This window comes from Chaetodon auriga, chromosome 6, assembly GCF_051107435.1.
Source record: "Chaetodon auriga isolate fChaAug3 chromosome 6, fChaAug3.hap1, whole genome shotgun sequence".
Lineage (NCBI taxonomy): Eukaryota > Metazoa > Chordata > Actinopteri > Chaetodontiformes > Chaetodontidae > Chaetodon > Chaetodon auriga.
In genome coordinates, this window is record NC_135079.1 from 2445585 (window position 1) to 2465700 (window position 20116).

Here is a 20116-nt window from a genome sequence, read left to right on the forward strand (position 1 = left end):
GACCTCCACCCGGATGGACATCGTCAGTCACACATGCGACACCTTCTGTATCTCAGACTCGTGCATTACTTTACATGGTTTGCATTCAAATTCATTTCAACCAATTAAATGTTCGACTTTTTGAAAACGACTGCTCCACAGTTTAGTGTCTACAGAAGGGACATAAATCTGTCTCTCTTCATGAGAAAAGACATCAGTCATACGAGAACATGGTTTCACCACTGTGCATCCAGTACAGAAATAGGCCCTGAACAGGTTTCCATTTCCATTTATTTGTACATTTTTTCAAAGTGATGATGATCAAAGCGGCAGTAAATCGAAGAGAAACCTTCGAGAATAAGAGAATAAACCAAGCTTAGCACCAGGCTAAAATACACCTTCCAATCAGTGTGTCCAGCTGTGCTAGCAGCTCCAGAGTCAGTTCATGGGAGAATTTACAGCTATGAAACATACACAGGTTAGCTGCTCGCTAACTTAAATGTAGCCCAGCCCAGTTGAGTGTCTTTGTGGACGATCCTGATTTATATCAGTATCTTATCTCTAAAGTCAATACTCTGATGATGAATGAGCCTCAGCTCCCAGCAGCCTCACGGACGCTATCACGCTAATCACGCTAACAACAAGTCAACGTGAAGGAAAACATATTGAGACGAGTTAAGGAGTCAAAGTTCAGCTGTCTGCGGCCTGGTGAGAAATGTCTTGAGCCACACCTCCTCGCTGCCTCGCCGGCTGTCCACACGAACGCACACACACACACACACACACACACACACACACACACACACACACACACACACACACATTAAATCACTGACAACAGAGACTGGTTAAAGGAAGCAGACTGAAAATCTCATCTCTTTTCAAATATATTCATACATTTAATATTCATGGGAGTCACACATCATTGTCTGCTTATTGTGAAGGGGGAAGGCGGGATGAAGTGGGGGTTAGGGGGAGGGGGTATCTCATTCACAACGAAGAGACACAAAGGAGGCGACACCTGTTAGCATCAGGATTCAGCCACATCCACTATATTATGTTTTTTGCATAACTTTTACGCCACGTGTCCACACTAAATTTCTTGATCCACAAGAAATTGTTTAATTTCTTAATGTGAATTTTTTTGTTACTGCGTTTGATCTTTTTCACTAAATTTGTGTCTGATTGAGAATTCATGTGCGAGGATGATAGAGCATCTTTGGTTACAGTGTCAAACATGACCTTTTTATTACAGGAAGGTATTATAGGAAGCATAGTTTTATTTCTCTGGGGTTAGGGTTCTCAAACCGCGTGTTGCATGTTTGTCATGGGACCCTGCACATTGAAAAATGATGCTCCAGGGGCCTTAAAAAGAGATGCCTGTTCTGTCCAGCGGGGGGCAGTGTGAGAGGTTAGCAGGTTCATCCGGCTCAGTGGGTTCAGTCTTTTGTTTCTTCTTCCCTCTCTTTCTCATTTTTCTCCATTTCTGTCACCAGTTTATTTATCATTTCAGTTTTAAGACATTTAAATGTTTGCATGAAATTATTTGCTTTGTAAATTTACAAAAACACAAAAATATAACCTCATTGACATCATACGTGACTTGCCCTGCTGATTCATACCGACTGTAAAATCTGTGTGTTTCTCTTTAAGACCAATGAGAGCATTTGATGCTGAAGCGGCTCAGAGGTGAACCGAGGACACACTGGCTCTAAGTCCAAATTCACACACACATGCACACACACACACACACACACACACACACACACACACACACACTCAAATACATATACCACAGCAGGTGCAGAGGAGGGCAGAGCGGACGCAGCCAGAGCGTAATTTACTCAACTAAAAAAAAGCAATACAACAATTTAAAAATACTATGTAACAAGAAAAAATCCTGCGTTCAATGTTATGTTTTATTTCTTTTTTTTTTTTTATTAAGTAAGAGAACAAAAAAATTAGCATCAGAAGATCAAAGGTACTAATTATTCAGAATGGCCCAGAGTAATGTGTATTCCATTATTATTCATAGATTAATGTACGCATAATATAATATAATTGAAACCACTCGTACATCTGTAAGATAAATATGAAGCTACAGCCAGCAGTCAGCTAGCTTAGCTTAGCACGAAGACTGGAAACAGGCATGGATGTAATAAAGTAAGAGGAACAGGACTGGAGTCTCTACTGGATGACTCAGTCTCATGGTGATGACTCCTGACTGATAAATACATGTATTTATTACATATATATACAGTACATATTACATATTAACCTGCTGTAAAACTACAATGTGGCCTTTTTGTACCAGTTTCCCTCAGTCTTTCTGCTAAGCTAAGCTAAGCTAACTGGCTGTTGGCTGTAGTTTCACATTGAACAATTAAGTATAGGGACTTAGTCAATCATCTCATTTGATTATCTGCAGCAAAACAAATGATTTCCCAAAATGTCGAACTACAACCTTCTCTCTCCTCTCCTGCACAGACAAACACCAACAGCAGAACAACAGACATGCAAACGTGTTTTCTAAATGAACTGCATATTTGTGATGAGTTGACTCAACACACACACACACACACACACACACACACACACACACACCAGTGAGCGTCCTTAATGCCACATTTGTTTAAAGAAGACCAACTTCATGCTGCCTCACTCCACAGTCTATAAATAGGCCTTTTTCCCACTGAGAGACGACCGTTTACGGACTGAGACAGCGCTCGTCTTTGTGTCGAAGGCAGCGAAGGGGTGACGCTGGGGGTGGGTTGTACCTCCTGATGGATGAGCCTCTTTACATCTAATTCACGCATGTGCAGAGCTGAGAAAATCATACAATGCAAAATACCAAAACTTTTATGTATTTATTTGGAGAGGTTTTTCTAGTCTACTTTTCCTACTGCAGAGGTCAAAGGTCAAGCTTCCTTTCCTTCAGTGGGGATTAATGAATTTATTGAAAGGACATTTTGCTCTATTTCCTTCAAATTCCAGATAATATGAGAAATAGATACTGATACAAATGTACTGTAATGTGATGAAGATGTTTTTAAAGTTTTGCGTGACAGTCCATTCATCATTCATTCATGAATGGCTGAGATGTGAGGGGTTATGATCAGGGGCTGCCCCAGGGTCAATGGCACCACAGCAACGATGACATCACCGCTTCAGGCCACCAGTCTGTGTGTGTGTGTGTGTGTGTGTGTGTGTGTGTGTGTGTGTGTGGAGGCTGTATTTAGACTGACCTAGTTCCTCTGCAGCGCTGCTCAGATAAAAACACATCACATGTAAACACGGAGATCACGGATCACTGTGTCACCTCGCTGACTTCAACCGGCAGTCAAAACAAACACACACTTTCCTTTTACCAGCCCATCTGTGTGTTTTCCATCACTGAGGTAATACTGCTGTTTTTTCAAAGCTGTTGGCTCAGAAAGTCTCTGGATTGGCAGCAGAAGAAGAGCAAACATCATCCTCGTTATCCCGGAGGCATCAGAGCTTCAGTTTGATCCAACTTTACAGACGAACACTTGACCTTTGTAGACATTATACATTCACTGACACTCTGTTCGTGTTGTATTGTAATGACGGCAATCAGCTGAATAAACTGTTCACATCAGCATGTGGGTTTTAAGACTGAGTTGGAGGAATTTGACAGCCCTCTCCACCAAAACATCCGCACACGTTTCAACACACTGTGGCTATACGGCTGCACAGCCTCCATCACTACAGGTACATCTACATCATTCCAATAAACTCCAAATAACATTTCCAGTGAGTTCACCTCATCAAAAAGGAGCTCCACACTGTTTCTGTTTGGTTTTACTCATTAATATGTCGCTGCATCATGATAAAAACATGAAGGTGACGCTATCGTTCAGGCTGAAGAGCTAAGCTAATCAGTGATAACTCAGTGACGTTGCATTGATGAGACTTTGACTATAAATGGAAGTATTGAAAAAATATATTTTAAAAACTAAGCTATCCGTTATCCAACATCGGCTACCAGGGCAAAAAGTCAAAAACATTGTTGAGGCTATCAAATATCAGGTGACAATCCCTTTGTGTTTATTATTATTAGTTTATTATTTCATTTGTAAGCAAGTAAGTGCAACATAAAACATACATGTTACCATTTCATGTGCCGTGCCAGAGTTAGCTTAAAGCTAATTTTCACCTGCTGTCCCATAGCAGGTCTCAAACATGCACACAGTGAACAGCATGAACTAGACAATAGTTGCGTAGTTTAGGATTTTTTTCAAAAGTAAGGTGAAGCAGGACAGGTTTGACAAATGCAGATCATCTGAGAGTGAATTTTGACTTTGAAGGGCAGCAAAGCAGACCCGCAGATCACGCGCTCAGACTCTGAAAACCTGATTAACGTCCACAGATAGACGCTCATCCCTCACTGAGTCAAAGCTCTGGCTCCTGGCTTCACTCCTGGACTCAAACCGGAGGTTGCAGAGGGCGTCGGCCCAAGCGCCATGTCCCGGCCTGACCCCAGCGTCTCTCTTTATCCTGGGTCAGATTTAGCATCACTGCCTGCTGCTGGCGCCCCTCCCAGCGGCCTGTGGTGCCTGGCTCTGCCTGCCATTCACCTCCATTGTCATCATCCCTCAGTGCCAAGAGGAAACAGAGGCTGCTGCAGGAAACAGAAGCTCTGTGTGAGGACAAACACTGCAGTTCACATGCAGTCGACAGCAGTGAGACACACACTGATTCAATGAGATGAATCAGATTTACATTTACATCTTTTAAACACATCCTGCCAATGATGGAGGGCGTGTAGTCAAACAAATAATTCAAATCACAGTATGAATCCCATTTTATTGAAAGATTTAAGGAAAGATTTTGTATTTTAGATGAAAAATTATAATGGAAAATCAGTTTCTCTGCTTTATATTCAATAAGCTTTAACAGCATCAAAAAACTTTAATATCTCTAAATACAACAGACGAACAGAGCTCCTGCAGTCCCAAGCCAAGATAATGTTTATATTATTAATTATTATAGTTCAGGTGAAAATCTCCAAGAGAGAACAAGTATCTGTATTTGGTGGAGTCAGACACTGCTAAGATGGCGACGGCTGGAGCCACTGACACTGACCTTCACAATGGCTCTCCAGAAATCTGTGGGTAACGTCAGAAGGACTACATCCATGTTTCATACAGTCTAAGGTCGAACTTAAAAGTCCCTCAGAGAAATGAATCTCTCTGATTTCAAACCATCGGCAGTAACAAGAATACCTGGACTTGTGATGTGGCCAATGGAGACACATACCTTTGGATGAGTGTAAACCAAAATGTATCCTCAGAGTCAATGTGGCCTCTGTTGTGCCCAAGTATGTTTCCCTTTACCTCAAATTCAACCCAACCTTACCTCAGACCAACCATGAAGGGCAGCAATGCAGGAAACACTATTCACAGGAGAAACAGAGTTTGGTACAAAACCTTTTCTGACTTCCTTTTGGACATACCATGTTCTCAAGTCTCAACAAACAGCTTGGTGAGAAGATTATTATAGAAACGATAGACAAAACTACAAAGACCCAAAGTTGTAAGAAATTCCCTGAAGCACAGGTGTGTAGAAAATCCATGTGTGAGTCTAAAAAGATGTTGACAATCCAATAAATCCCTGAGCAAATGAAGCAGCTACTGCAGCATGAGAGAGTCTGGCAGCTGGAGCAGAAACGTCCACACAGACCCGCTTCTGGGGAAACCCTTCATTTGCCGTCGGGGCTTCCAGTTTTTACCATCAATGGTGTACTCCAGAGTCATGGTCCTGTTGAGCGTGAACACAGAGTCACCTCTCACCACCGCCGTGAATAGTGAACCTTTGCTGTTGGCAAAGTGTCCTGGCAGAGACGACCACTGGCCCGAGCTGAGACTGTAGCAGTCCATCAGGCATCTCAGGAAGTCGTCCGACGGCCCGTTTCTCATGACGTACAGGCTGTCCCTGTGGCCGACCATGCAGTGGCCATAGCTCTGGTGCCTGATCAGTGAGCTAACGAGCAGCCACTCGTCTTTACTTCGGACATACTCGTAGATCTCTGTGGTCTCCATTGGCCTCCATAAACACACAAATATCCTGTTCATGGCCTTGGTGCATGCTGCTCCCGCCGCTGGTCGAGGTAAGTGAGCAGCAAACTCCCACCCTCCTGAACTTATATCGTATATTTCCACAGATGACATCAGTGTTCGCTCGTACTCTCCTCCGATGGCATAAAGATGACCATCTACACCCACAAGGCTGAGATTGTATCGCAGCTGTGCCGGACTGGAGATCCTGCTCCAGCTGTTGTTTTCAATGCTGTAGCAGAAACAAGAGTCCACAACTTGTTTATGAAGTCCATGAACTCCTCCAACTATGTAGAGTTTGTTGTCTAAAACAGTCACTCCAGCCAGTGATGTGCTGGCCTGTAGTGGAAGATCTGTTAATACCTTCCAGTTATTGACAGTTTCATCCAGATAGCAGACCGTCCTGGAGGCAGCATGTACAGTTTCATCCACACCGCAGGTCACATGGGCCCCAACAGCCACGAAAACAGTCGGGGTCAAAGACTCCACGTAGGAGATCAGCTCTGATGGAAGGGTTTTCCTGACCTCTGCCTCCAGGTCGGCGTACATGTTTCGGATAAACAGCGCAGCAGCACGGTAAAGATCCATGAGGCCAAAGGTTGCAGCTGTGTGATACATCAGCAAACAGTTGTCAGAGTCAAGGATGTTGATGAGATGCTTAGTGAGCGGTGCCACCTGCAAGAAAGCGGCGCATTCGATGGCCTCAACAATGTCATCGGCGTCCAGGATGGGCATCTCACCCCGTAAGACGGCCAGGGCGATGAGGAAGCCTCGAGCACGCAGAGACTTGAGGTGGATTTCTTCCTGCCAACACTCTTTCATCCCAGAGCGATACAGAGCTCGGAAATAGTCACAGCTCTGAACCAGAAACATCTTCTCCTCAGAGAAGTGACTGTCTCCAACCACGATGGTTAATTTAGCTGACAGGAGTCCAGAGGCGCAACATGGTTGATATCTTTCGCCTGCACCGTCACAGCTGCTGTCGTTTGATCCACTGCTGTGCACCGACATTCCTATTTTCTAACAGTGACGCTTCAGAAAATATCCTCCATGAAAATGCCGAGAGGTGCGAGTGTTTCCAGAAGTCTGGAAGTGGAACTGGAGAGAAGTGAGTCAGTAAGAAAGCAGCTTCACTCTTCGTGGAGGATCAGTTGTTTCACACCTTTCAAAATAGATGAAGCTAAACATAGACGAGAACAAATGACCTGAGTCACATTCATGTTGTGGACAAGAGGGCAACGAGAGAACACAGGTTAGTGATATCTGCTGCTGCAAACAGCCAATCAGTTCAACCAACACCTTTTCTCACTCACTGTAGGGATATCGAGCCATGATGATGGTTTTGGTTTGATTCACAGTTTTGAGATCTCCACTGCCGAGCCGTTTGCTTTTCCCAAAATACAATGGAGTCTCAATGAGTGACAGCTGAAGGACCAATGAGCAGACTGCTGTGGACTCACTGAACACATGTTGAGACAGATTTTAAGTCAGTTTGTTGCGCTGCTGAGGTGTTTGTGGCACAGCTGTGAGTTTCTGTGAGCTCAGATCAGTTTGAAGATGTTTTCACTCCAGAGAACAGCAGCAGCTCCCTGTTTGTGTCTTTAAATCTATTTTCTGTCAATCTGTCTCTTTATTCACGTACAGTGAGGGAGGAGGGGCTGACCTAGATTTGGGCTCAGTGGGGCAGTAATACAGCAGGTCATGTGACCCGGCCGCTGCCTCCTCAATCAAAACAATCCCAGCAGCTTCAGCAGTTTGTCAGCAGGCAGAGGGGATTGTGGGAACATTGGGTTGCTTTGATCTGCCGGCGGCCGCAGGTGCTGCTCTGCTGGGACAGACGCACCGTTGTTCCACGAGGCCTTGTTTACACCAAGTAGAAATACAACATCTTATGTGGGGAAATGGAGTTATCTCGTTCAATAATCTTTGTTTTTCTACGGCACATTTCCAGCAGCAGCAGGCAGCTGCTGTCAGCAAACAAGCTCAGATAAACTGTGCATCACCTGCTCTGCAACCAAACAGCAGACACACGCTGGAGACGAGCTGGTGGACAAAATGGAGCTCTTAGCAGCTAAACAGACAAATGTTTTTTCTCCGGAGTTGGTGGAAACCAAAACCAGAGCTACAAGAGAGTGAATATCAGGTGGACACAAACACGTCTCCAAATGAATGATAATACCTCTGCTACTGCCGAAGGCTGCTGTAAATAAGCAGCTGTTTGCTAACATGTGCTCTATATCAACTTAAACGGTGACGATATATCAGTGTTGTGCTTCCAAAGGCGACTGGACTTGCTTGTGGTTCTAGAAGACGTTTCACCTCTCATCCAAAAGGCTTCTTCAGTTCCAGCTGACTGGTGGGAAGCCATTGGCACAACACAGGAGAGCCAACACCTCAGGTCAAGACTCAGCAGTCCACCTACTCCTCAAGGACAAGGGACATTCATCTGAGGACAACATTATACATATTTTGGCGAGAGAAGACAGATGGTTTCAAAGAGGAGTGAAAGAAGCCATCCATGTCAAACTGGAAAGACCACCACTGTACAGAGGCGGTGGTCTAACACACCACTTACCAGCCACTTATAATGCAGTCCTATTCTCACAGTGTGTGGAAAGTTACTCTCTATCAGGCACTGAATGTAAGTGCAATTTGGAGGTACTGGATTGCTTATTTCACGACTCGTTTACCAGTCACCTTTATGTTGTGGTATTGCTACTTTTACTCAAGTAAGGATCAAATTACTTCTTCTATAGATAAATATATTTAAATCAGAAAAACTGATTGAAAGAGCTGAACTGCTTGGATTAACCTGATTTCAGACTGGGTCAAGTGATAGATGAACTGCAAACCTTTAGAATCATCATTTACATTATTATGTTGGGTCATGTTCAGTTTCAATTGATTATATTTAAACTGGGTATACAAATTGTTATAATAATTATAACTTTTTTTTTGTTTTGTTTTTTTTAGTAAGACTTATATTATTATATATAAAATACATTATTATCCCCTCTGTGATGAGCCGCAGCACTACCGGAGTGACCCTCTCGGCATCCCTGCGCCTGTCCTCCTTCGTAAAATTAGTTCGCGTGTTTTCTCATTGGTTCAGGGCTCCTTTTTGATGTCACCGACTTAAAATTCCCGTGAACTGACACACCTCGGCACATCGCTGTTTGTCCAGGTGTGAACCTTTGGGTATGAAGAGCGGCAGGTTCTGAGGTGTTATTTAACGTTCGGCCGGGGCCGGGCGGAAGGATCTATCTGATCTCAGTAAATATTAACAGCGGCGGACGGAGAGGCAGAGTGGCGCGCTTCCTCTGGACGTTAGACCGGGCTGTGTGGATGACTGGATTATCGATGGAGTTTCATCGTGTTTTCGTGTTATTTCGCCCGTGAGAAGGGCCGAGGACCCCGCTGTTAACCTGCACTTGTTACGTGATTATTTTCGAGGTGTGTTTTCGTCTTTTGGGATAGTTTCGAGCAGCATGCTGCTCTCTAAACTGGGCTCCTTTCCTCACATCTCGTCCAGCATGGATCTGCCGGCGAAGCTCCATCTGCAGCAAGGTAACGACAACGTCCCGGTGTTACGACGTTTTCTGTCTCCCATTAGACTCTGTGAGCGGACCGCTGTTCTTCACCTAACCGGCATCTCAGTTAAGATCCTCTTAAAAGCCACATGTGTTCAAATTAACTCAGCCGATAGAGCCAAAAGCATCGTATCTTCACGTTGGAGGGCTGGGAGCGGCTAAATTTGGCATTTTTCACTGAAGAATTGACAGTCGTTATTTAAATAAATTAATTTTCAGTCGCTCAGTGGCTGGGTGCTCCTGTATGACCTTTAAATAACACTGTCTGGTGCCATTTTGAAAGCCAGGTGTTGTGCCAAAATCTGTGCTCATCTCGAAAAAAACAACAACCCTGATCTCCTCTGTTTAAACGGCATCTGTTTCTTCTTTACTTTGTTCACGTAACGTCGTTTGAAGAGTTGATGCTTTAGATGATCATGATGATGATCATGATGATGATGATGATGCTGTCGACAGTCCACCATTTTTAAACGGCTGACTCCAGAGCAGCAGGTCATCTGAGGACACTCGGCCGTGCGGTCGAGTGTGTCCAGTGATTGTTGGATATTTAAGGCAGCACTTTTTTTTTTTAAAGCCTTCTTATATTAAGAGATTTGTGTAAAGATGAAGATGCTAAACAACAATACTCCGAGGACACATGGACAGAGACGTGTCTGTTTTGTTTGGGGGGGTTACAGGTTTTGGCGCACCATTTGAGCGCCTGAACAGTCCAAATCACAGGGAACTGCCGCGATTTATTTGTTGTTCTGTGTTTTTCAGCCAAAGCGGAGAAGCAGCCGTTTGAGAAGCTGTACCGGCTGGGTTCGGTGCTCGGCAGCGGAGGATTCGGCACTGTCTTCTCCGCTGTCCGCCTCGCCGACGGGCTGCCGGTAAGAGCGGGGCGCCGCTTTGTTTTGGTCTCTCCACATGGCCGCAGCTCGGAGCGTCAAGGTGCACACAGCAAGCAGCTGCGTTTCCGGTTTAGGCCCTTAAAATAAAAGCCGCACGGAAATCTCATTAGAGGTGACCTTGGAAAAAGGAGGTGACGAAAATGTCACCATAAGGTCCTTTTTACTATTTCAGTGATCCTTCCGCAGCCATAGTGTAATATTAGTGGAATTAAAGATGTTCCTATTTCCATTTTATTGTGAAGCGTGAAGGGACTGCTTGTCCAAGTTGGCTGAAAAACTTCAATAGAAACCTAATTCTAGTCCTCAGAAAACAGCATCTTACAGTTTCACCACATTATTACTAGTAATTTGTATGTTAAAGCTGTTTGCCTTCCTGAATAAAGACTTCCTCCCTGACTCATTGGTTCCTCTGTTGTGACATTTTTTGTCTAGAAAGCGAACAGATTATCATTCAATAAACTATGGCTTTAATTTCCCTTACAATATTTCAAACTGTCTGTTTCTATTTGGACTAACATTTTCAGATTATAACAGCTGCTGTACCAAACAAGAAGCATATTTTGATTTCATGCTTTTATTTGGAAGGCAGAGTCTATTCTCTTCCTATTTTATTGTTATCAGCTGGGCAGCTTGACAGCACAATCTGGCTGGCATGTGGTCTTTGTTTTCACAAAGAAGTGTGGTTCTGTGAAGCTTTACTCAGTTCTTATATTGAAACAATAAGTTGCTTTATACTCTCTGGAAGCAGGAAGTAGTTTCACGTCGAATAACAATTTTATAGCATCACCTGAAACTGGTGGGAAAGTCATTTTCATTCTTCAAGAAAGAAAAACATGCAAAGGCTGAGGCAGCAAACACAAAGCTTCATGTTACAGAGTTGAACTATGGCTGCTGTTTATTATGTGTTTTACTACCTGTGTGTTAATGATGTTTGTGTTTGTACGCAGGTGGCGGTGAAGCATGTGTGCAGGGACAGAGTGACTGAGTGGGGCTCTCTGGTGAGATTTAAATGCATGTTCACCCACAGATTAACTGTTTCCTAATGACTTCCTGTCATTAATTACTACTTCAGCTGCTATATTAGTTATCAATTTGTTGGAAAAAGGGTCATTGTGATCAAGAATCTTTTTTTAACAGAGACCTGACAAAATTGTCAGGTGTCTTTGTCATTAAAGACAACAAGTGGCGTTCAGAGCACCTGAGTATGTTGTAAAATCTTCAAGTGAATTAAAGATTTTGATAAGTTTTGTCTGATCTGTCCAAAACTCAAATATGTTCCGTTCGCTCGTCGTATCTGACGAAGAAAAGCGTCAGATCTTCACGTCTGAGAGGCTGAATCAGACGTTTCCCCTCAGATTAATTTCAGGGGCGGTCAGTCGATGCTGTATCTTTAAATGTTCTTGTTGATGCTCTGGCAGTGCGGTGCGGTCGTCCCTCTGGAGATCGTGTTGTTGAAGAAAGTGGGCGGGGCGTTTGGCGGCGTGGTGCGGCTCTTGGACTGGTGGGAGCGGGCGGACGGCTGGCTGATGGTGATGGAGCGGCCCGAGCCGGGGCAGGACTTGTTCGACTACATCACGGAGCGCGGCGCGCTGGACGAGGCCGCGGCCCGAGGCTTCTTCCTGCAGGTGCTTGAGGCCGTGCGTCACTGCTACACCTGCGGCGTCGTCCACCGAGACATCAAGGACGAGAACCTGCTGGTGGATCTGAGGACCGGACAGATCAAACTCATCGACTTCGGCTCAGCGGCCCTCCTTAAAGACGCCGCCTACACCGAGTTCGACGGTGAGTCTGATCGTCCAATAGTTATAAAAGCTGCGTCGACAGGCTGATTGATGTGGTGCAGTCATGGATTTTACATAAAAACTCACTTCCTGCATACTGGCATCCTGTTAGCGTGTCTGAGCCTCGGCCAGATCGTAGTTGTACGTCGTTGGATATATAAGATGCCTCATGACCACTCCCTCCTCCCTCCAGGTACACGGGTGTACAGTCCTCCGGAGTGGATCCGGTTCCACCGGTACCACGGTCACTCGGCCACCGTCTGGTCGCTCGGCGTGCTGCTCTATGACATGGTCTGTGGAGACATCCCCTTCGAGCAGGACGAGGAGATCCTGAGAGGACGAGTCTACTTCAGGCGAAAAGTGTCCTCAGGTGAGTCCACGTGTGACGAGTTGGTGGCTTAGAGAGCCTTTGAATCAATGCAGATACACTATATGGCCAAAAGTATGCGGACACTCCCGTCCTCGCTTCTGGATCTTGTTTCCTGTTTTGTGACAGCAGTTTGTTTGTCCCTGTCCTGTTTCACCGTGACACCCATGAAGAACTGTTTTTCCCAGTTTGGTGCAGGAGAACTCGACACGACACTGATCTTAACTTATTTTGTGGTTGGTCTGCTGCCAGGCAGGAAGTTCTGCCTGAAAGACTCAGCTCAGGGCACAAAGAGCGTGAAGTCGACGAGTGACGTTCCCTCAGTTCGTTCTTTGGTGCCGTAGCGTCTCATTTCCGTCATGTCATCGTTTTTCTGTCACAGAGTGCGAGCAGCTGATTGGCTGGTGTCTGAGCCAGCAGCCGTCCGACCGGCCGACCCTGGAGCAGATCCTCCTCCACCCGTGGGTGACGGGCAGCGAGGGACAGCAGACACACGACAGTAGCATCACACTCCACGCCATCACGGCCGACTCCTCTTCCTCGTCTTCCTCCTCCAGCCAGCAGAGCCTCTGATTGGTCATATGGAGGCTGCCAGTGGGTGTGGCGCGGACTTGACTGACAGGTGTTCCGTTACCTTGTGATCGTGCTGGCATGAGTCAGCGTTCAGGATGTGGTTGACTCTGAGCGGCGCCCCCTCCTGCTCACAGACGATGGAGCCTCGACGCCGGCGTTGCCCTCCACCCGGTCTTCCAGTTTCAGAGTGCCTGGAGTCTGAAAGCTGCTGTGGGTGGAGCGCCGCCAGGGGAACTGCAGATCAGGAGCTGGACTGGGCCGTTCTTCAGAGGTTCCTTGTAGTTTAGATAATGAGGTCTATTAAAGAACCCAAATGAAAATGTGGTTAAATGGCAGGAGAACCCAGCCGGGTTCACTGGGACGCCGCTGGAGATGGAGATATGCTGCCCCCTATCTGTGGAATGGCCTTTCACAAGTGGCCACGTCCCAACATACTGCACCTTTTTTTTTTTTTTTTTTAATAGGACGTTTTTCCTGTCCTCTGAGGAACCAAACACCCACCCTGTGATGCCAGCGAAGGTTCCTCACCTGCTGATGTGGTGGATACTTGAAACACACACGCACACACACACGTCTGAGCTGGAACTGGTTCAGACACTGGATTCGAGTCTCAGTTCTGATACCAAAACATGATTTTTGATGCTTTACTCTGCTGAGTAGAAACGTCTCCTTCATCCAACACGTCTCACGGTCGACAGACAAGGACTTTTTTCTGGATAAAATTCAGGAAAATGAACAAAAATGTTGGATAGTGACAGCTGAAGAGATGCAGGAAGGCGACGCCCTCGGCTCATTGTTCTTTGATCTGTTTAGAAGTTGGTGTTTGTTCGATACCTGATATGATGATGAGTTTTTCTCAAACGGCCTCTGAGGCTCCATCTGTCTCCTCTCTTTTCTAAACGCACAGTCAATGCAAATATTCAGTTTTGTATATTGAATAAATGTGTATAAGTACATTTTTATGTTTTATATATTTAGTAAAGAGACATTCCTCATCCTGTGGTTATTTATTTAAGCTGTCTTATGTCTAACTTTTCTAAAATGTTTTGTGTTTTTGTAATTTTGTTGTTGCCAAAAACGAGAACAAAATCATTTCAGGTTTGAGTTTTCTCACATCCGGTTTGAGGGTTTTAACTCATTTTCTCATTCCATTTGTTCAAGTTTTTGGTATTATTTACATTTCTGACAGGAAAAAAGTATTTTTTCATGATTTTTTCCTCAAATTAAACCTTTTGTACAGAAACTGATTTCTGTCTGATGTTTTTTTTTTTCCTCTACCAATCACATGACTTAAAATTTACACCAATTTCTCCTTAATGCCAAGTGCCATTTCAGTTAATTCCTTGATTTAATAGGAAAATACACTTATTTTACACAAAGACCACCGTGAACAGCCACTTAATTAAGGATCATTAATATTAAAATTGTAAATTGAGGGAGAGGGAAAAAAGCCTCCTTTCATTTCATTGGTTTTTAAATTATTTCTAATCATTTAATAATCTTGTAAACTGCGTACAAACTTGGCAAATAAATCCCTATGTTATAAATTCTTTCATACAAAATAAATGGCTTTTTACCGCTTTAGCGGTGTTAATCTTTTCTACAGAAAGTAATTTCATGTGTCTGCAGCGACACCGTGTGGCCGCTACTGAGACGAGAAACCGGGAAAACCGGTAAATTCAAAAGGGGGAAAAAAAATAAAACAAAAATATATATTTTTTAAAAAAAGTTGAAAACTAGGTTACTGATGAATATACGATTCAAAACATTTTTGGGGAATCAGAAATTGCTGTTTGAAATACACATTTAGGTTCGGCTGCAGGTTTCTGCGACGTCATTCTGAACAGGCGCTCAGGGACAGCTATCAGGGTCCCGTCATCGTCAACACCGGAACTGCACGTGAACAGTAGGTGAAACACTTTGTAAATGGCTCATAAACTCGGTATAATGAGACATGATGTAATTGCTACACGTGTATTGTCTAGTATAAGTGTGTGTATATTTAACCCAGAGGCACACACGGACCTAACATCAGTGAGAAAGCTCAGGCAGCCATGAAATATGCCGTTTCTTGCGCATACGTCGCCAAACTCCGTTCAAAAAATGAATTAGACCATGTTAACCATTCTGCAGCGCGAAGACAGGGTTCATTAGATTACAAATACGTACATTTCTAGTTTCAATCAGAGGTGCCCTTCAAATCGGCTAACATGGAATAAACAAACACTACTCACATTGTAAAACTTTGACTGGAAGAGTTATTGCACACGTTGTTCATCACGGTGTAATTCGGTTGGGGCGACATAACAGACCTGACAGTGATAATGAACCCAGTTTATGCTAAATTGATGACCAGTTGAAGGTATTTTGCAGTGTTGGAAGAATTTGTATTTACAAGAAGCAGATTTTTTTAATGTGTAGATTTTTTTAACAATGAAATTATGTTCAGAAAAGAAAAACAGATGATGAATCACTCAGTGTTTTCAGATATAGTGAGATGAAATCCTGAAATAATTGATCCCATCATGACAGTAATTCCAGTTAAAGAAGAGAAACCAGTATAAACATAGTTGTTGTGCTGCTGGATCTACGTGTGTTTGCCATCAGAGGGTCAGAGGTCAGGATGGGTCGCTCCTCCAAAGACAAGCGGGACATTTACTACCGTCTGGCCAAAGAGGAGGGCTGGAGAGCGAGGAGCGCCTTCAAGCTGCTGCAGCTCGATCACGAGTTCAACCTGTTCACAGGTGAGACCCACAGAACACCTGAGACACGGCTCCGCTCGTACCTTCTGTCTATGGGTGGATTCTTAGAGGATGGGTTCCTCCCTCCCCAGGCTCGGTACAGGCTGATAGAACTGACTGTACTCTTATGCTGTCTTTTCTTAAATATTTAGTTTAAAAAATCATTCATGAAGGTCATTTTTCTCTCCCAGGTGTGAACAGAGCAGTGGATCTGTGTGCAGCTCCTGGCAGCTGGAGTCAGGTCCTCAGTCGGAAACTCAGGTTTTCCTTTTATTTGGATTTTTAAATGAATGTGTGGACGTATCTGGACAGAAATCATCTGTGTGGCTACTAATTGAACAAATGAAAAATATTTTAAATCCGGGGTGCAGCTTTGCATTTCAGTTACAGCTTTTATTGATTGCTTTGTTTCTGCATTCAGAGGGCGGGAGGAGAAAGGTGAGGAGGGTGAGGAGGTGAAGATCGTGGCGGTGGACCTGCAGGCTATGGCTCCTCTTCCAGGAGTCACTCAGATCCAGGGAGACATCACCAAGGTCAGGACAAGATGAAGAAAAGTCTGGTAGAACACCCGTATGGACGAGGACAAACCTTGTTGGACTGCTGACTTTGAATAGTGCATCATATGACCTGTATCGTCCTCTTCCTCTCAGGTGTCGACAGCCCAGGAGATAATCCGTCACTTTGAGGGTCAGCCGGCCGACCTGGTGGTGTGTGATGGAGCTCCAGATGGTGAGACGCTCACTTCCTGTCTGTCCTCACCAGCTCACCAGCTTTAATGTTTCCATTCAGCCGTCAGGAGCTGTTCTGTCCTGTTCCTTTTCTACAGTAACCGGGCTCCATGATGTGGATGAGTACATCCAGGCTCAGCTCCTATTGGCTGTAAGTACAGAGGTGTGTTTTTATTGGTCTGTCAGTCTGTGATGTCATGCTGAAAGTGGTTTGTCTCTCAGGCTCTGAACATCACAACTCATGTCCTGAAGCCTGGAGGGACGTTTGTGGCCAAAGTGAGTTTTTACGACTTAACATGCCTGAAACACATCCAACAGTTGCGTGCAGCGGTGCATTGTGGGCACCGTCAGATCAGGCTGTATTAACCCCTTCCTGTCCTGCGTGTCTCAGATCTTCAGAGGTAAAGACGTGACGCTGCTGTACTCTCAGCTGAAGATCTTCTTCAGTGGTGTGACCTGCGCCAAACCTCGCAGTAGCAGAAACTCCAGCATCGGTGAGCCACTGCCCTGCTGACCAATCACACGGCTTGAACAGGAGGCAAACCCCGCCCCCCAGCTCACGTAGTGATTGTTTATGCCAAAAGTGCTCTACAGCAACGTTACCCATGACGAGCTGCGGCACTGGTAGGACACGGTAGACACTTCCTGTCTCCTAAGTGGCCACTTTTGAGACTATGAACATGTGCTCATGTTCACTTCAACTGGAATCAATTGCTTCAGGACTGCCAGTGACAGAGACAGGAAATGAGTCTTCGGTGGGGTGTCTCAGGTCCTGAACCAGCTCTGTTTATACATCTGAGGCTTTTGTGCTTCAGGCTGTAGAAAGGAGCCGCACAAATAATCTTAATTTAAACTGAAAACTGATTCAGTCTGTGTTGATTTTGCCAGATTAATTCACAGCTGAGCCTGTGGTGTTGGTGTTACACTCAGTATCTGTCTGTCTGTCTGTCTGTCTGTGCAGAGGCCTTCGTGGTGTGTCAGAATTACTGTCCTCCTGAAGGTTACGTCCCCAACATGTCCAACCCTCTGCTGGATCATTCCTACGGTAACTCTGAGCCGTCTTCCATATGTGGTCTGAATCTGGACATTTGTCTGGACCAGGAAAGACTTGTGTTAGCGCTGATGTGAATGCATCCGAACAGATGAGAATCAGAGTGCCACTGGATCATCCAGAGCACATCTGGAGGTCCATACTGAGATCTGATCACAGTGTGGTTTCTCTGTCATTTTGAGTAATCGTACCTGTTTTAGTCACATCAATCCTCCATGGATCAGTCTGTACTTCCCTGCACGTCCTGGTCCTGGTTCTCCTCTGTCTGTCTCAGTCTGGGTTTTGGTGTCTGTCCTTCAGATGTGGACTTTAACCAGTTAGAGGGTCCAAACCGTGTCATCGTTCCCTTCCTGGCGTGTGGTGATCTCAGCGCCTTCGACTCAGACAGAACTTACCCGCTGCAGGTGATTCGTCCTCCTTTTCTTTGCTGTCAAACAGAAAGCTGGTTCTTATTATTGTTTTAACGGGTGTCATTCATTTCATTTTATCACTTCAAATTCCATTAATGATGTAATTAAGGTGTTTTATATGGATTTTGGTGGTATCATTAATATCCAAATGACTTGATTGTAATATATCAAAGTACTTTTGATGGATAATCTGCTCTGCATGAGTTAATGGCAAGAAAACCTTTCGAATTAAAGAAATAGCATGAAAGTCACCCTTAATTAGTACATTAGATTGACCTTAATCGATTTCAATGTCCCACACAAATGGGAGAAATTACAGTCAAATATTATCTGTGTTTATCGACCCTGTATTCCCACGTTTTTGTGTCTAAGACGTCTCATGACGACAACAATTTTTGATTTTTTTCCAGAATTGAGTGAGAGCGCTGCAGCCGGCAGCCATAAACAGTTGTTATGTCACTCTGGCCAAAGCCACCGCGCCCACCAGATGGCAAAACAGTCGGCCATCGCAATATGCAACCGAGAGCTGAATGCTAACAAAATGCCTGTAGCTAGCTAAAAATGTCAGATTTCTGCACGTCACAGGATTATTTTAGCGCTCTTCATCCACCAGAGAGGAGAAGGTGTAATGACAAACTGAAGAGCAGCTTTTAGGCATTTTTCTGTTGTTTGCTCGAAGACAGAAGTGACAAGGAGGCACTTCCACACAGTACAAAGTCAATGGAGAGCAATTAATAGTTTTTCCCTCCGGGGGTGGGAGCTAATCGCACTCTGTCTCTATCTTTCATATTCCAGGTCTGAAAAGAGCTCAAGGATTTGGAATTGGTGTCTTTTCAGGGATAAACTTAAGATAAATTAAGGGTTTCTTGTTTCAGAGTGATCTTTGTTTCCCCTTGTCTTGACACAGTCTCACACCTGTCCATGTCCATTTTTCTCACTGTTTATTTCTTCAGCTGGATGCTGGCAAACAGTATCAGTACACCCCCCCCACCCAGCCGCCCATCCGCCCCCCCTACCAGCAGGCCTGCCACCTCCGCAAGAACAACCTGCTGTCCAGAGAGGACGCACTGTCCCCCAGTCCCAACCAGAGACAAGATGAGACACAGCCACCAGCAGAGTCCACCTGACACGTCTGACTGCTGCTGATTGGTCGAAAAAAACTCCAGGAGAAAAAGGACAGAGTCGACATTAAAGGAACAGTCTGGATTTTTTTTTTTTTTTTTAGCTCAGTCCAGTTTCCTCCTGCCTCCAGTCTTTGTGCTAAGCTAGACTAAACCTGCTTATGACCTGTCGCTGTACTGGATGCTTGTCCAATCGGAATATGTTTTATTGGAGTATTTTGTGACAGATCCTTCATCCGTCAGGCTGGAGAAATGCAAATGTTTATATTTTAAAAATAAAACTCATTTCTTAGAGGCGAACTGGCATTGTGGTTTTCATGAATTATGATTCACTCTGCAGGAAGTTGCCACTACTGACCTTTAAAGTGACCTATTCAAATAGTATGAACTTGGTGGTCTTCTAGCTGCAACCAAAGCATTAAAGGTCACTTTAAACTCTGTGTGGTCCCATATTTCCTAAGACATTATAACTCAGACAAAAAACTATAAAACTTCTTTACAGGTCTTATTTTTTCCACAGGAAATATCCTAACATCTGATCCGTGGCTCTAGATGTAAGATGTAGCAGCACATAGAAAAAAAGGAAAAGCCCTCAGTTTTAGCGAGGAGAGCTCCTTCTCCACGCCAGCATCACGTCTAACGATACTCTATATTTTTCTTCTGGTCAGCAAATCCCTCATGCAGACCTGTGTGTGCACTCAAAGTCTGATGTATCTTATTTCTCTGTGCCATTGTTGTCCAAAAGCTATTAAAAACGCATGGATGAGTCTCACTGTTACACTAGCTGACATGTTCCTTTATCAACATG

General features: G+C 44.5%; 3 protein-coding genes across 4 annotated transcripts; 2 read left to right on the top strand and 1 right to left on the bottom strand.

The window, feature by feature from the left end:
- Positions 1-5630: 5630 nt before the first annotated feature.
- kbtbd13b (kelch repeat and BTB domain containing 13b) lies at positions 5631-7067 on the bottom strand. The gene has a single exon (XM_076733738.1). It carries the CDS (start codon positions 7065-7067, stop codon positions 5631-5633), a length of 1437 nt encoding a protein of 478 aa, XP_076589853.1.
- Positions 7068-9239: 2172 nt separating this feature from the next.
- On the top strand, positions 9240-14503 carry LOC143322507 (serine/threonine-protein kinase pim-3-like). The gene is made up of 6 exons (XM_076733739.1): positions 9240-9623; positions 10406-10515; positions 11484-11534; positions 11955-12318; positions 12511-12687; positions 13067-14503. The coding sequence occupies exons 1-6, from the start codon at positions 9545-9547 to the stop codon at positions 13255-13257; spliced, it is 972 nt and encodes a 323-aa protein (XP_076589854.1). The 5' UTR covers positions 9240-9544; the 3' UTR covers positions 13258-14503.
- Positions 14504-15118: 615 nt separating this feature from the next.
- Positions 15119-20089, top strand: ftsj1 (FtsJ RNA 2'-O-methyltransferase 1). Of its 2 annotated transcripts, none has more exons than XM_076732018.1 (11): positions 15119-15163; positions 15865-16001; positions 16190-16259; positions 16420-16531; positions 16649-16727; positions 16825-16877; positions 16949-17002; positions 17118-17220; positions 17688-17771; positions 18078-18181; positions 19141-20089. In XM_076732018.1, exons 2-11 carry the CDS (start codon positions 15881-15883, stop codon positions 19312-19314), a joined length of 954 nt encoding a protein of 317 aa, XP_076588133.1. In that variant the 5' UTR covers positions 15119-15163; positions 15865-15880; the 3' UTR covers positions 19315-20089. The 2 variants fall into 2 exon arrangements, with proteins under 2 accessions (XP_076588133.1, XP_076588134.1); XM_076732019.1 differs by having other exon boundaries at positions 15144-15167.
- The last annotated feature ends 27 nt before the right edge of the window (positions 20090-20116 follow it).

Bases quoted from the DNA above. Each gene is read 5' to 3' on its own strand.
- kbtbd13b (XM_076733738.1), bottom strand. From the start codon at position 7,067: ATGTCGGTGCACAGCAGTGGATCAAACGACAGCAGCTGTGACGGTGCA.
- LOC143322507 (XM_076733739.1), top strand. From the start codon at position 9,545: ATGCTGCTCTCTAAACTGGGCTCCTTTCCTCACATCTCGTCCAGCATG. The intron at 11,535-11,954 runs GTGAGATTTAAA...ATGCTCTGGCAG, and splicing joins TGACTGAGTGGGGCTCTCTG to TGCGGTGCGGTCGTCCCTCT. The intron at 12,319-12,510 runs GTGAGTCTGATC...TCCTCCCTCCAG, and splicing joins CGCCTACACCGAGTTCGACG to GTACACGGGTGTACAGTCCT.
- ftsj1 (XM_076732018.1), top strand. From the start codon at position 15,881: ATGGGTCGCTCCTCCAAAGACAAGCGGGACATTTACTACCGTCTGGCC. The intron at 16,260-16,419 runs GTTTTCCTTTTA...TTCTGCATTCAG, and splicing joins GTCCTCAGTCGGAAACTCAG to AGGGCGGGAGGAGAAAGGTG. The intron at 17,221-17,687 runs GTGAGCCACTGC...CTGTCTGTGCAG, and splicing joins TAGCAGAAACTCCAGCATCG to AGGCCTTCGTGGTGTGTCAG.